A 13,099-nucleotide genomic window follows, 5' to 3' on the forward strand; every position below is an offset into this window, starting at 1 on the left:
TATTACGTTTTGACATTTATGGCGCGATAAGATTTTTTCTTTAAAAAGTAAAACTTGACAAACAATTTTTTTTATTATTTAATTTCAGTCATTTAGTTAGTTTTTTTATCCAATTTTTACGACTTTATGTATGACACAGAAAAAATAGTTTGTGAAGCTATGTTTTAATACGTTATAGACACATTTAATATTGATTTATGGCCTTTGAAATTTGACTATATAAATGTCATAAGTTACCGCGCATTTGTTGTTTTACCGATATTTGTGTAGGTAAGTAAGTCATATAGTTAACTTACATAAACTTCTTTAGGTGTTAATTTTGCGATTCCAGATGTTATATAAATAATAATTCTAACGTAAACATTTTTTAATTATCTGAGCAACTCACAGAATTACTTTTTCTGCATCAGTGTAATCTGTATTGTTACAAAGTCAAGAAGTGCAGAAACATGTTTTTTTGGCATTGTATATTAAGCTTAATGCTAGTGATCCCACTACAAGAAGTTTGGTCTGAGGTACCATTTCAATTAATTTCATACAATTAGCAAAAATAAGAAAATTTCACTTTTTAGACAGTGGAAGTAACCATTTCTGATGGTGATATAATTGGACAAAGTGAAATCACATCTAAGAACACCAGCTATTACAGCTTTAAAGGTATTCCATTTGCTGAGCCACCAGTTGGACAACTTCGATTTGCTGTATGTTTCCAAATCAATTGAGTGTTCTCAAATTAAAAAAAAAAATTTCAGAGTCCTCAACCTGTTTCTCCATGGAGTGACCCATTGAATGCCTCTGAGTACGGAAATCAGTGTGTCCAGTTTGGTACTGATGACTATTTAGGCACTGATACTCTTTATGGAGATGAGGATTGCCTCTATATTAATGTTTTCACTCCAGATGTAAGAATAATTAAGGTTTTGAGGTGGTTTGGTTCAGTTGTTTTAATTTTTTTAGGTAAACGCTACCGATCTTCCCGTTTTAGTGTGGATTTATGGGGGAGTTTTTATTTATGGAAACGGTAGTAATTTTCCACCTGACAATTTCATTGATTCTGGAATGGTATACGTCAGTTTCAACTATCGATTGGGTAAGATTTTTGCACATCACAAATTTGGGTCAACATATTAAGTTGAAATTCTCATTGTGTTCTTAAAGCTCAGTTAAGTATTATTTACACAATATCACAGTCTATGTGTACCTACTTTTTTTGAAAACAGAAAATTTCCAACTTGAGGTTAAATAAATTTAATTTTCCACAAATCCCATAATATTATAACAGTGAATCAGATCTGTAATGTAAATTAGACTAGTGAAAAGCACAGTCTAATAACTTAAATAACACAGAAGTTTATACCTATTTGGGAAAATGCCATCCCTTATACAGGATGTTTTAAAGGAGATCTTACAGAATGACCATTTTACAAAAAATGTAGTCTGTAACTGTCAAAAAAGTAAAACTATTTAAACTTATAAACTATCTAAACTTTTAAAATTTCCATTTATGTTATTCAGGGTTATATGGGAAAAAAACCCAAATAAATATCGTATTTACTTAACAAAGTTTTGTACAAAAACAATAATTGCAGGTTAAAGTGTTTATTAAAATGCCTTTGAGTGATAATAATGAACATAGTTTTGCTACATTTGTCAGATTGCATTGTCTTCTAATAAGTTAAATAAATAATAAAAAATAATTAATATAACTAGAGTTACACGTCATCACTCTGAAGAATGTTTTGTGTTAAATTTAGGTGTGCTAGGATTTTTGAGTACAGAAGACGAAGCCTGCCCTGGCAATTGGGGTATCAAAGACCAAGTTAAGGCGCTGGAATGGGTTCAGAAAAACATTGCCAAATTTGGCGGGAACCCAAAAAACGTCACAATTTTCGGTGAAAGTGCCGGATCTGTTTCAGTTCACATTTTAGTACAAAGTTCTGCCGCAACAGGTGCAAACATCATTTTTAACTTTAAAGTCTGATTAAAATAAATTCTGTTTTAGGTTTGTTCCAAAAAGCTATAATGAACAGTGGGTCCACATTAAACTTGTGGTCTTTAAATACTAGAGCAACAAAAATTACTAAACTGACAGGCGTAAATTTGGGTGTGGCTTCCACAAATACTACAAAATTGGTGGAAAATCTTCGTGGAGTTGAAGTGGAGACTTTAGTTAGAACAGGCTGGAGAACTGGCTGGCTGGTAATTTTGTACCATTTATTTTCGACCCAAAGTTTAAAATTTTTTTTAGGTGTTCCTAAGTAATGGTTTGAGGGGTTTACCTTTTGCCCCTGTTTTAGAGCCCGATGTAGAGGGCGCTGTTTACGTTAACGCTAGTGATAAAGCTCTAAGTGAGGGAAATTTCAACACAGTGCCCATTTTGATAGGTTTTAATAGCCAGGAAGCTTTAGCCGCTGGGAGTGTTCCATGTTAGACCTCGGTGATTTCAATTTACTGTTTTTCTAATTGTAAAACTTATTTTCAGTTTATCTGGACTTGTATTTGTTCAATTACGACATTTCCCAAGATAAGTTAACTCCTTGGAGTCTTACACAAAGAGCTAATAAGAGACTCGCAGCTGGTTTTAAGATTAAACTTCATTATTTTCAATATAATCTACTTTCTTTGGACAGGCAAGGTTTGATTAATGTGCGATTTTAAGTAATATTTTAGTATCTAAGATTAATTGCAAAAATTGCAGTTTATTTCTGCGGACCAATTTAACAGGCCCATCAGAAAATCGGCGCAAAACATGGCAAACTACACGACAGTATATTATTACGAATTCGGGTATCAAGGTTATGCTTCCAATAATAACAGAACTTACGAAGGTTTGTGTTTTTACCTTTTATTGAATATGGTATAAACAAATTCCGTAGGTACTGCCCATGCTGAAGACTTGGACTATTTCTTCATAAAATCTACACTGAGTTACACGAAAACTGATTTAAAAGTATCAGCTACTCTGGTTTTGTTATGGACCAATTTCGCCAAATTCGGGTAAACTACTATACCTACAAACTCAAAAAATACTCAATTTGTGTATGTTTTTCAGAAATCCTACTCCAGACAACTACACAGCTCTGAATAACACCCTGTGGCCTGCAATAGATCCACGTTCTTCAAATGTCAATTGCTTGGCAATCAACGAATCAATTTCCCAACAAGTTAACCCTAAACAAGACGACTGGAAGTTTTATCTAAATCTTTGGAACGAGTTCAGCGATTCCACAACCAAAAATACCACCTATTGACCGGTTTATGTCCACTGTTAAATTTTTACAGTATTAAAATTTGTTATTTTCTTGTTAGAGTTAAACAAAATATAAAACAATTCAAAATATGCTTAAGTCCTAAATATGGAAATAGCCAAAAGCCAAGATATGAAGTCATTAAATTGTAAATGTGTTACAAAAGTTTCTTTGAATAGGAATGTCACACAGTGAATAAATGTTTTCATTATATTTTCCTAGCAAGATCATACAAAAATCCATTTATTACATTGAAATTTAATATTCTTAACGTGTCTCAAACACACTCTTAAAAGAACTATTCAATTAACACAATTTTCCTCTGTTTCATACTTTATTACTAATACTTCAAGTCAAGTTATCGAACAAAATAATTTACTAAATTTAATAATGCAATAAATAACTGTACAATTTATTATAAATTTATGGGAGATCTAGGCTATATAGTCGGTTAGGTCCTCATCAAAGTTCATTGCTTTCAGTCTCACACAGGCCACTTTCGGGCAAATATTTGCTGTAAATATTCACGAAATTGTCAAAAGAACAGAAATCTCCACAGTTTGGAATAGGAATCAGTTCAGGCAGTTCAGTATCCCAGTTTTGGTAATATACCTAAAAACAACGTTAATTTTGTGTGTAAAAATAGTACAAAAACTCGTACCATAACACCAAATTCTCCATTAATCTTATGGATTTCCACTAAAATATGAGCACCATAGTTAGGAACGTGTCTGGGCACCGTTTTACCGAAAACTCCGAGCAGTATTAGAAATTGAGCTAAATTGTTTTCGTGGGCGGAGTACAAGTAGATTTTCCTGTCGGATTTACAGTTTGAAATTTTTTGAATAGTGTCCTGGATGATTTTTTCCAGTAAATATCCCGAAGTCATTCGTTTCATATCGTCTTGAGCCGTCAGGAAAAAGTATTCCAGAATGGCAAGTTGAGTTACTACTTTAGGCCATACTCTCTGAGTCCAAGGAGGGAGCGGAAGCCCAAATTCCTCTTCAGTTGATAGACCAAAGTAGAGATTGTACACGTCTCTGAATGTTGTGACATTTAATCCGGAAAAACTGATTTGAAACTTAATGATTGTTTTATTCATTAGTACTGAAACTTACTTGGAAATGTAATTGAAATACTTGGAGTACTTTCGATACTTCTGTAACATTTTCCAACCCAATTGCTGGTTCTGGTACATGTCTACGTAGTTCGGGCATAGATGTCCCATTAAAATTCTGTCTTCAGACCTAGGCAGGTAGTTGTAAGGGACTGGTTGCCATGCTAAACGAGGATTCCATATTTGTTCGTCTTTAGGGGGGTATAAACCAGCCAGAACCAGTTGCAATGACGCTTTGGTTCTATTGTAGTCTGTTGTTCTTGCCTCAACTTCTCCAGGTACAAGAACATCCCCAAGAAAGTTATTATACCTTTCACGTAGACTGGTACCAACATCGAACTCTCTTTGTTTACCAGCCTATATTAAGTGTTGCTAGTAATTTAATGTGATTGTAAAACCTGAAGGGCTTACATTGGTAAGTTGGCCCCATCCATAAGGGTGGAAAGTGAGATTGAGGTAGGGGTCGTTGGGGTATAATTCAAGAACGCTGTCAGGAGTACGATTCCCATGTCGAAATATCTTTAACATACAAATCAGTTCAAGTCAAATCAACACAAAAAGGGACTTACCACATGACTAAGTATCAAAGTATTGCCTTCTTCAGGCTCAATGTCACAAGAAGTATCCACAAGCACTACATCATCATTAAAGTACGTTTCACTATTTTGTATACTAAATTTTATGGTTATCAATAAAATGACAAGAGAAAGGGACATTTCAGGAAAAAACTACCCAACGGTTATCTGAAAAGTGAATGGTCAACTGGAAACTGTTACATATTTATATATGGGCGGGATTGCGTATGCGGTACTTTATGTGGGTTCGGGTACTAAGAATTCTTCAACTTAACTGAAAAACCGTCCAGATAGAAAGCATGACGAACGCTTAGAAAAGGGAAAAACGTGAACCTTAAATTTTGCAAGGACATATATATTTACCACAAAAAAACCACTGCAGAATTCTTATATAGTTATCACTTGCCGATTAATCACAGTTTTCCCTGCTTGATTGATCAGCGATTCCCTTGAAGATCTTACAGTTATACGAGTTGCTTATTTTAAGCACCGTTGATTCAAATTACACAATCACTGTTTTCAGTACAACAATAAACGAAAAAACAAAAATCAATTTGTGTACTGACCCAAATTAGTACATACAGTCACAAGACTGAAAAAAAATACATTTCTGCAACGTTTGTATAGTATACATGTGGGTTTAGTAAAAAGTGTAATTTTCTGCTTTAAAATTTTAATTTCACATTTTAAACAAGTTATAGTTTACCTGAACATTTCACTTATTGTCCTTGATAAGTGTCGTATGTGAACTGAGTGTCCCAAGAAAGTGGCTAAATAAACACATTTATGAAGAAAACTTTCTTAATAAGACTTTTCAAGATTAACCCAAGCACTTGCATACTTACCATGTCTGTTTCCAAAATGTCTTTATCTAAAAATGTAGATTTCTCCTGTTATGTCACGAACTTATCGGTGATTCACTTTTTGAGGTAGTTGATACAAATTAAAAACGAGTTTCTAGTGTAATTTTTAAACTAAAAACAATTATCCTCTTTAAACACTTTATTATTCACGATCCTTGTATATAAAGTCATTCAACTTATCTAAACTGCGAATTCTAGAAGTGCGTCTTCTAAAATTGATTCTACTGTTCCCGCTTGTACTTCTACAAGTTCTGTTCTTGTATTTTGTTCTAACTTTAACCGCCTTAGACTGTATGGTTTTTAACGTATTAGGTATTTCTTCAGTGTTAGTGTAGTAACTCCTACTTTCAATAGTTTTAGATATTTGTATCGTGTCACCTACAACGTTCAGTTATTATTTTGTCTAGATTTGCTTTGGAAATTTACCGCTTGGTTTTGTAGGATAAACCTGCCTGGAATACACAAAAGGCTCCTCATAAAGTAGGAAAATGATACCAAGCTCCAAAGGTTGGTTAAAAGTCACATTGTTGACCAAACTGTAGTTCATGGCGTAGACAAATTGGTCCCAACGAGGATAGAGAAAGTCCTGCACCACACCTTGATCAAAATCATCCTTGATAATCAATTAAGAACTAAGGCCAGCAAATTACCTGACCACTGTTTGATAGCATAATTTATTATTTCCCCATAAGGGCCCCAAAGAGTAATCTGGTTACGTGCATTGTACCCATACAGTTTTTCTTCCTAAACCACCAAAAACTATTAGTTACAAAAACTCTAGTTGTATAGCTGGCACTTACAACACTAGAATTAGCGCAACTTTTAGCAGATTCCAGCCAGGACCCTAAAAGAAACGCTTCATTGGTAGCCAAAATGGACTCCAAGTCTAGAAATATTCCTCGAAAAATTGTGGCTATTTTCCTAAAAAAAAAATCACTTAGCCAAAGCTAATTTTTAATGAATTACATACTCGAATTCAGTAATATTCCCTGCATTGAATGCAGCAACCAGTTTGTTATAGTAGATATCACCGTTGTTTTGCAAAACCTGCCTGGTTAAGTCCACCAAGTCGTGCAGATACCCAGCACTACCACTTAAAGTATCGCAGGCTTTGAGGAGGGTTTTCCATGCTTCCACCACATCAGAATATTCATACCAAGACTGAAAATCACATTCAAGTGAGTATTCTAGGTTGTTGGTTTTTGAGTGCTTACCCAAGTGTTAATGTTTAGATTTGGGGTCTTGGTTACCACCACTTGACCTCTGATTCGTTCTATTCCGTTGTAATCATAAAGAGTAGTCTGCAACATTATTAAAGTCGTCAATGTTTTAGTAGCAGAAGAATTAAGTTGCTCACTTGTAAGCCTTCCCAAGCTTTTTGAGCATTTTCATCTTCTTGTCCATAACGTCTTCTGGCATAATCTCTAAACCATTCTGTTAAATTGACAGGTTCTGTCCGCCAAGCTTGTTCTGACATCAAATCATATATTACGTAGTTTTGATTTATGCCTTCCATAGTCAGACCTGTTCCAATCATTGTAGAATTTTCAGCGTTTCTATTGGCAATTACTTGCTGAAACCCCAAAAACCTTATTCAAACAAGCCTTGAGTTAATTAAGTAAAAAAAGTTACAGAGTTAATAACACCAGAGGAACCATACATCCCAAGAGTACCACCAAAGTTGTGCAGCATGCACCAAATGTAGGGTTGACCAAAGTACTGCTCTAATCTAGTAAATTGAGGGAATTGTTCGGATTGTAGGTCCAGTACTATCATTTTTCCCTATAATAATAAAACATTTTAGTAATGCGTGTGGAAAGTAATACATTATACGTCACAAAAAACACAAACTTTTTCACACGACAACATTCAAATTACCGTAGGTACACTAGTTAGAAAGCTTTCAGCCTTAGTGACGTCCTCCCAAAAATCATCATTATAAAACATCCAGCCTTGCAACAACCTGCATATGACATAATAAAAGATTAGAGACTTACTCTAGGTACTGAAGTGAGCAAGGCTTCAGCTCTATCACTAGTCCAGTAGAAAAACGAATGGACAAAAAGCCAACCTTGCATCACCCTACAAGTTTTAACTAGAACAAGTTTAAATTTGTTTTTTTTTAATTACCAGATAGCATCAGGGTCAGCAGCCTTAAGGGCGTTGTAGATACCCTTGCCTACATCAGCTAAATAGGTTAAGTTGTCGCTTGATGGCTCCATTTCGTTGAAGCTGTCGCAGTTGTAGACGTGATCAGTACCATACTCAGCTATTTGCTTCACCAAAACATGAATTATTCAAATTAAGCTGGTTGTGAACTTACTTCTTCGATAAACAGCTTGCCAACAATCTGGAACAAGTCGTCTGTAGGGTCAATGAAGTAGGGACAACAATAAGTGTCGGGAAAGTTGTTCCAGACTGGCATTTTGGTCATTGTTGTATTAGGGTACAGTCTGAAATTTGATTGAATTTTCCAAAAAGTATGTAGTTATAGCAACTTACTCTGCAAAGCCTCTTGGAACATGTCCAGCAAATCCAGGCAGAATAGTGATAACTCCAAACTCTCTAAGACGATTCACAATTTTGTGCTGCAAGTACAGTGACCGGTTGTGCCAGGATTCGGAAAGAGGACCTCCCCATCCTCTTAAATTTCCCATTCTCAACCTAAACCAACAATTAGTCTAAATAATTTATATCCAGCATTAAACTCGTTATATACCAAGACAAAAAGGCTGGTCCAGAGAAATGCTCAGCAATAGCAGCGTCTGATAAACCAAGTTTCTTGTAAACTCGATCCCATATGGCTTCCTGTCCATTAAAGGCCAGCACAAAATTAAAACAGTTTAAAACCATCCAGTCTATGTGTTTTTCCCATTGTTCCCAAGTCCACCAGACGAAACTGTAGCTGGTCGTGCATACGTTTTGGTAGTACCGAAAACTGAAAATGTCATAATATTTTATTAAAAACTACTTAATTACAACTTCTTTGAAAATAATTGCCTAAAATGCTTTAAAAGCTTTCTAGTCCTAAGTTTTTTAAAAATACCTCTAAAAGTTTTAAAACTTAACCCAAATGGAAAATATTTCTAGATGCATCTTTAACTTATTATTTAGAAGTTGAAAACATTTTAAATTACTAATTAAAAACCTGATCATCATTTTTACCCAAACGAAAGTAAAAACTCATAACATACCGATCATTGAGTGGTACTTCAACTTCAGCTTCTGGGAATTCAGATGGTAAATTCAGCTGAGACACTTCCCATGAAATATGGGCGTTACAGAAATATTTCAAATAGTAGTGTAAACCCGTGGCCGCCACAACCCCTGTGGTTCCAGTAATTTCAATTTTACCCCCTTCGGATTTGAGCTGAAATTTCATTTACACTTACACTCAACATGTAATTGACTGAACTACCTTAAAGCACTCTTTTCCATCTTTAGTAAAGTTGGAATTGATGGTAATACTAAAATTACCAGCTACTTCAGGTACTAAACGTTCAATCAACTGTTCCACAGCAGTTTTTTGAGTATCATCAGACAGTTGAGGTTTTAAGTGATCTAGAGTAGACTGGAACCCTGTAACATAAGAAATACATTAAAAAATACATTACAAAACTTTTGGTAGACTTACTATGCAGATTAGCTTCTGCAAATACCAAAACCACCAGAGAGAACGATAAGCCTAACAAAAGATGTTTCATACTTCTTCACTTAAGTTACTAAATACATCTGAATACCAACTTGTTTAATACAACATTCAAAGATAAGCTATTATCTGGGTGATTTAAGAGTCTTTTAAATTGGTTATTTGATTATCCATAGGCGTGCCGTTTGAAAGATGGGTAAACAAAAATGCATTTTGACCAACTACAACAAGTAGTTTGAATAGAGAAATAATTGTGGTCTTCAAGGGTTTTAATTGATTATCTAGCTTTAATGGTTAAAGAAAATGCACTAGAGACAAAATTAGCTTTTAAGTTGAATTCAATCAAAGAAAACCAACAATCCAAAAAAATACTGAAAACAGAAAATCATAAAAGTAGAAAACTAGCTTGATGATTTTTCTACTTTAATAGATTGGAATGTTTAACTTTTCTGTATTGCCCTTATAACAAGCAGAAACCTGTACATTAATATATTTGCTTATTGAAGACCAACTTTTTTTATTAAATTGCTATTTTAAACACAGATAAACCCAACATTCCAGGTTATTTGTCACGGCAAACTTTTACCTTCAAATCAGTACTGCAACTCTACCATTATAGTGAAAATGGCAAATATTGGTGAAAGATTAGTGAGTGAAGCATATCTCTCTTACAACACTTTAATTTTCGTTTTTAAGTACCTGGATATCAAAGATTTGATTCGTTGCGCCCAGGTTTGTACCTTATGGAAATGGGTAGTAAGTGATGACCCCCGTTGGAGAAATTTACAAATTTGTTGCTGTGAAAATGATTTAAAGCAGATTAACACAGCTGTTGGTGGATATATGCAAGATGTTGTGATCAAATTGAACAGAAGCAATCCCTCGAAGGTTTTTAAGGAATTTGTGATGGAAAACCACCTTTTAAATGTTACTTTAGTGGATTGTCGTATGGAGCATCTCTATTTATTGTCGAGGCATCAATCAAAAAACTTGGACGAGTTGCATGCTATTTTGGTTGAGAAGGACCCACATCCGGTTGTAATAAAACAAATCAATACCTTTGCCCATGTAACAATGTTGGAAGTGAATGATCCTGGACCAGTTACAGATTTAAAATTTTTGGAGTGTCAACCGCAATTAAAACACTTGACTTTGACCAGCAGATATGGGTCTAAAACATGGAGAGAACTGCTTAGGCTGGGAGAACTTGAATCTCTAACCATTTATGGAGATCTTGAACATAATGAACATCCCTGGATTCAAGTTTTGTTTGAAGAAGGGTGGATCCTTTGGCTATCGACTCTGAAAAAGTTAAAACTAATTTGGTATTATAAAAAATTTTACATATGTAAATACCCATTTATTTTGGAAAAATTTCCACGTATGTCCAACCTACAGGATCTTACATTACGAGGAGTGTCTTTTCGTTCAGGTACTGAAAAGCCATTGGATTATTATTTACGCAAATGTTACCGTTTGGAAAAAATAGAAGTGCAGTTTGGAGAAGTGGAGCACATTTGGAATCCAAGAATTGCCGTATTACCTATACATAAAGAAAGTGCTGAAGATAATGTAAAAACTATTCTGGGATTTTTGTCGTTAGGGAATATCAAACGAATTCACTGGATTTTAATGCCACTCGTAACGGGAATAGCTCTTTTCGAACCTTTTGTGATCTATTTGTACAGATTAGGCGGGAGAACAGGTCGAATAGTCTACGTACCGACCAATGAAATACTTCGACCTGATCATGTGGTATTTATGCCAATTCCACTAGTGACTTTCATATTGCAATGCATTAAGCCAAACACCCAAATTATCATTGAGGACGCAATAAGTTATAGAAAACGTAAAACCGAAAAACGTTGTATAGTGTGTGATAAAGTCGTTTTTAGCAGACAACTACTGAATCAATTTGGATAGTTGGTTTTTGTTTGTATTATTTTTTTAGTGTAATGTGTTCTTTTTAAATATCATTAGCATAGTTGATTAAAAATCAGAAACATAAGGTCTTGTATGTTTTTTTAAAAGTGTTGTAACTGTCCAGTTTTAATTCAATAAATTACTCGAAAACTCGTAAAACTAAAGTGTATATTAATACCATGCAAATAATGTGAAAATTGATTTAAGTTACACATTTTGTATCATACATAAAGTTTTATAACATTATCTGGAAACGTAAACTAGATCATCTACTCGAATTCGTCCAGTGCTTAGGACTTGAAGGTAAATACCCATTTTACCAAATTTAAAGGGTCCTTCCGATTTTCTGTACCTAAAAAAAAACATTAATAACAGAAAAGGCTTGTTAACTTGTTTTTGAAAATAATGTTTAAAAAACTTACGACTCTAACGTTTTCAGAGGTTCTCGCTGCTTGTTCATTTCACCATTTTCAGAAACTGTGGTTTCTATGCATCTTAAACATTCCAAGCTGACTTTGGTTACCACATTGCCAATTTTAACAAACTTGTATTGGTCTTCGTCGAAGGCTGATGGACCTAATTGTAAAAAAACACTCCATAAAAAGTTTGTTTTGTCAACAAACAACTTACCCTCAATCAAAATATTGGGTCTAAAATTTCTCACTGTTACTTTCTGGTCATCCGCCATTTTTTCGTTTAAATCCTTAATGGTTGCGTCATTTACCAAATGCAGAGCTGCCAAGTCACTAAAAATGCCCTGAAAAAATCTTTAGTTTGACCTGCTGAAATTTCTGTTCAAATAATTAAATATCTACCGTCATTTGATTATCCATATTAGTGTAGTGTTCCGCCCATTTCTTATGATCACGTAAAACATTCCTAAATTGACTACCATCTCCATAGCCCAGTCTCAACCCTTCGTTTTTCCCCAGCAGAAAGTTACTAACCCAAATGGCCGCGTTGTCACCACAATCAGTACATAAAAATGCTTCGTTACCGAAAGTACTGCCCCAAACCGAAACACTGAAAACATTAAAGACAAAACTTCTTTCTAGACAAAAAATGCATGCAAATTTTTAAGTTTCAATTCAAACATACACTTTAACCTCGTTGCCAACTTTGGGCAAATTGACATATAAATCAACTTTATTGGGCGCACTCAGTATTACTCCATCGACAGCTGCCTGAATGGAGATTTGGACGCTTTTGGGTATCTGTCTGGCTGTTCTGACTTCTTTGTCTTTACTGGTGTAGATTAGGAAGGACCTTAAAGTGTACAGAGTGTCTCAAATTACTTGACCCTGTTTTTGAACTCACCAGACATAGTTGTCAAAACTGATCTATTTGGTTGTTTAAAACTAAGTTGTAGATTGATTTCAATTTGTTAACATACCAAAAAGATCAAGTTTTGTTTTGTGACTATACCTGTCTCTTAGTTCAATACTGCCATCCTTTTTATCAATTTCCTTAACACCCTTATTGGTAACAAACAAACTGTCAGCACTACAACCCTTGCCGCTTTTAAGGGGGTATAAAAATAGTTGTTTTACTCTTCCAACTTTTTCCCACTGGTTCGGTATTTTCTCTTTTAGTAGCAGCTTCTTAAACACGAAAACCGTAAAAATGGCTGCTGACACCCCTATGAAGAAATTGGTAAAGGTAACAGAAAGCCCCATATTAATTTCCTTTACTACTAAAGGAATAAGGTTTCGTGGTTAAACTGC

General features: G+C 34.6%; 5 protein-coding genes across 8 annotated transcripts; 2 read left to right on the forward strand and 3 right to left on the reverse strand.

The window, feature by feature from the left end:
* Nucleotides 1-253: 253 nt before the first annotated feature.
* LOC145735975 (esterase FE4-like) lies at nucleotides 254-3,340 on the forward strand. Of its 2 annotated transcripts, XM_081990150.1 has the most exons (12): nucleotides 254-270; nucleotides 332-515; nucleotides 573-701; nucleotides 753-902; nucleotides 958-1,090; nucleotides 1,755-1,949; nucleotides 2,003-2,199; nucleotides 2,249-2,426; nucleotides 2,483-2,646; nucleotides 2,699-2,828; nucleotides 2,877-2,997; nucleotides 3,053-3,340. In XM_081990150.1, exons 2-12 carry the CDS (start codon nucleotides 450-452, stop codon nucleotides 3,249-3,251), a joined length of 1,662 nt encoding a protein of 553 aa, XP_081846276.1. In that variant the 5' UTR covers nucleotides 254-270; nucleotides 332-449; the 3' UTR covers nucleotides 3,252-3,340. The 2 variants fall into 2 exon arrangements, with proteins under 2 accessions (XP_081846276.1, XP_081846275.1); XM_081990149.1 differs by lacking the exon at nucleotides 254-270 and having other exon boundaries at nucleotides 291-515.
* Nucleotides 3,341-3,618: 278 nt separating this feature from the next.
* Nucleotides 3,619-5,289, reverse strand: LOC145735977 (venom acid phosphatase Acph-1-like). Its single transcript, XM_081990152.1, has 5 exons — nucleotides 4,935-5,289; nucleotides 4,777-4,884; nucleotides 4,367-4,722; nucleotides 3,910-4,318; nucleotides 3,619-3,860 (listed from the first exon to the last, which is right to left on the reverse strand). The coding sequence occupies exons 1-5, from the start codon at nucleotides 5,079-5,081 to the stop codon at nucleotides 3,711-3,713; spliced, it is 1,170 nt and encodes a 389-aa protein (XP_081846278.1). The 5' UTR covers nucleotides 5,082-5,289; the 3' UTR covers nucleotides 3,619-3,710.
* Nucleotides 5,290-5,924: 635 nt separating this feature from the next.
* On the reverse strand, nucleotides 5,925-9,846 carry Naglu (N-acetyl-alpha-glucosaminidase). 2 transcript variants are annotated; one of them, XM_081990145.1, is made up of 16 exons: nucleotides 9,438-9,846; nucleotides 9,222-9,382; nucleotides 8,998-9,173; nucleotides 8,523-8,741; nucleotides 8,306-8,467; nucleotides 8,127-8,256; nucleotides 7,934-8,079; nucleotides 7,682-7,766; nucleotides 7,436-7,585; nucleotides 7,161-7,376; nucleotides 7,018-7,104; nucleotides 6,774-6,964; nucleotides 6,604-6,724; nucleotides 6,454-6,547; nucleotides 6,230-6,400; nucleotides 5,925-6,181 (listed from the first exon to the last, which is right to left on the reverse strand). In XM_081990145.1, the coding sequence occupies exons 1-16, from the start codon at nucleotides 9,505-9,507 to the stop codon at nucleotides 5,946-5,948; spliced, it is 2,415 nt and encodes an 804-aa protein (XP_081846271.1). In that variant the 5' UTR covers nucleotides 9,508-9,846; the 3' UTR covers nucleotides 5,925-5,945. The 2 variants fall into 2 exon arrangements, with proteins under 2 accessions (XP_081846271.1, XP_081846272.1); XM_081990146.1 differs by lacking the exon at nucleotides 7,682-7,766 and adding an exon at nucleotides 7,801-7,885.
* A 124-nt stretch (nucleotides 9,847-9,970) lies between these two features.
* Nucleotides 9,971-11,539, forward strand: LOC145735976 (uncharacterized). Its single transcript, XM_081990151.1, has 2 exons — nucleotides 9,971-10,100; nucleotides 10,149-11,539. Exons 1-2 carry the CDS (start codon nucleotides 10,077-10,079, stop codon nucleotides 11,373-11,375), a joined length of 1,251 nt encoding a protein of 416 aa, XP_081846277.1. The 5' UTR covers nucleotides 9,971-10,076; the 3' UTR covers nucleotides 11,376-11,539.
* On the reverse strand, nucleotides 11,525-13,055 carry LOC145735979 (mitochondrial amidoxime reducing component 2-like). 2 transcript variants are annotated; one of them, XM_081990158.1, is made up of 6 exons: nucleotides 12,801-13,055; nucleotides 12,474-12,641; nucleotides 12,191-12,380; nucleotides 12,006-12,132; nucleotides 11,798-11,951; nucleotides 11,525-11,727 (listed from the first exon to the last, which is right to left on the reverse strand). In XM_081990158.1, the coding sequence occupies exons 1-6, from the start codon at nucleotides 13,049-13,051 to the stop codon at nucleotides 11,619-11,621; spliced, it is 999 nt and encodes a 332-aa protein (XP_081846284.1). In that variant the 5' UTR covers nucleotides 13,052-13,055; the 3' UTR covers nucleotides 11,525-11,618. The 2 variants fall into 2 exon arrangements, with proteins under 2 accessions (XP_081846284.1, XP_081846283.1); XM_081990157.1 differs by having other exon boundaries at nucleotides 12,191-12,398.
* Between the last annotated feature and the right edge of the window lie 44 nt (nucleotides 13,056-13,099).

This window comes from Ips typographus, linkage group LG11 (assembly GCF_016097725.1).
Source record: "Ips typographus isolate SLU linkage group LG11, UJ_Ityp_2.0, whole genome shotgun sequence".
NCBI lineage: Eukaryota > Metazoa > Arthropoda > Insecta > Coleoptera > Curculionidae > Ips > Ips typographus.

Coding starts and splice junctions, on each gene's coding strand:
- LOC145735975 (XM_081990150.1), top strand. CDS start 450: ATGTTTTTTTGGCATTGTATATTAAGCTTAATGCTAGTGATCCCACTA. Junction 2,647..2,698: donor ACAGGCAAGGTTTGATTAAT/GTGCGATTTTAA, acceptor CAAAAATTGCAG/TTTATTTCTGCGGACCAATT. Junction 2,998..3,052: donor ACCAATTTCGCCAAATTCGG/GTAAACTACTAT, acceptor TATGTTTTTCAG/AAATCCTACTCCAGACAACT.
- LOC145735977 (XM_081990152.1), bottom strand. CDS start 5,081: ATGTCCCTTTCTCTTGTCATTTTATTGATAACCATAAAATTTAGTATA. Junction 4,723..4,776: donor GATGGGGCCAACTTACCAAT/GTAAGCCCTTCA, acceptor CACTTAATATAG/GCTGGTAAACAAAGAGAGTT. Junction 3,861..3,909: donor ATGGAGAATTTGGTGTTATG/GTACGAGTTTTT, acceptor CGTTGTTTTTAG/GTATATTACCAAAACTGGGA.
- Naglu (XM_081990145.1), bottom strand. CDS start 9,507: ATGAAACATCTTTTGTTAGGCTTATCGTTCTCTCTGGTGGTTTTGGTA. Junction 8,257..8,305: donor GTTCCAAGAGGCTTTGCAGA/GTAAGTTGCTAT, acceptor ATCAAATTTCAG/ACTGTACCCTAATACAACAA. Junction 6,182..6,229: donor TTATCCTACAAAACCAAGCG/GTAAATTTCCAA, acceptor TGAACGTTGTAG/GTGACACGATACAAATATCT.
- LOC145735976 (XM_081990151.1), top strand. CDS start 10,077: ATGGCAAATATTGGTGAAAGATTA. Junction 10,101..10,148: donor CAAATATTGGTGAAAGATTA/GTGAGTGAAGCA, acceptor TTCGTTTTTAAG/TACCTGGATATCAAAGATTT.
- LOC145735979 (XM_081990157.1), bottom strand. CDS start 13,051: ATGGGGCTTTCTGTTACCTTTACCAATTTCTTCATAGGGGTGTCAGCA. Junction 12,399..12,473: donor GTTGGCAACGAGGTTAAAGT/GTATGTTTGAAT, acceptor TAATGTTTTCAG/TGTTTCGGTTTGGGGCAGTA. Junction 11,728..11,797: donor CCTCTGAAAACGTTAGAGTC/GTAAGTTTTTTA, acceptor GTTTTTTTTTAG/GTACAGAAAATCGGAAGGAC.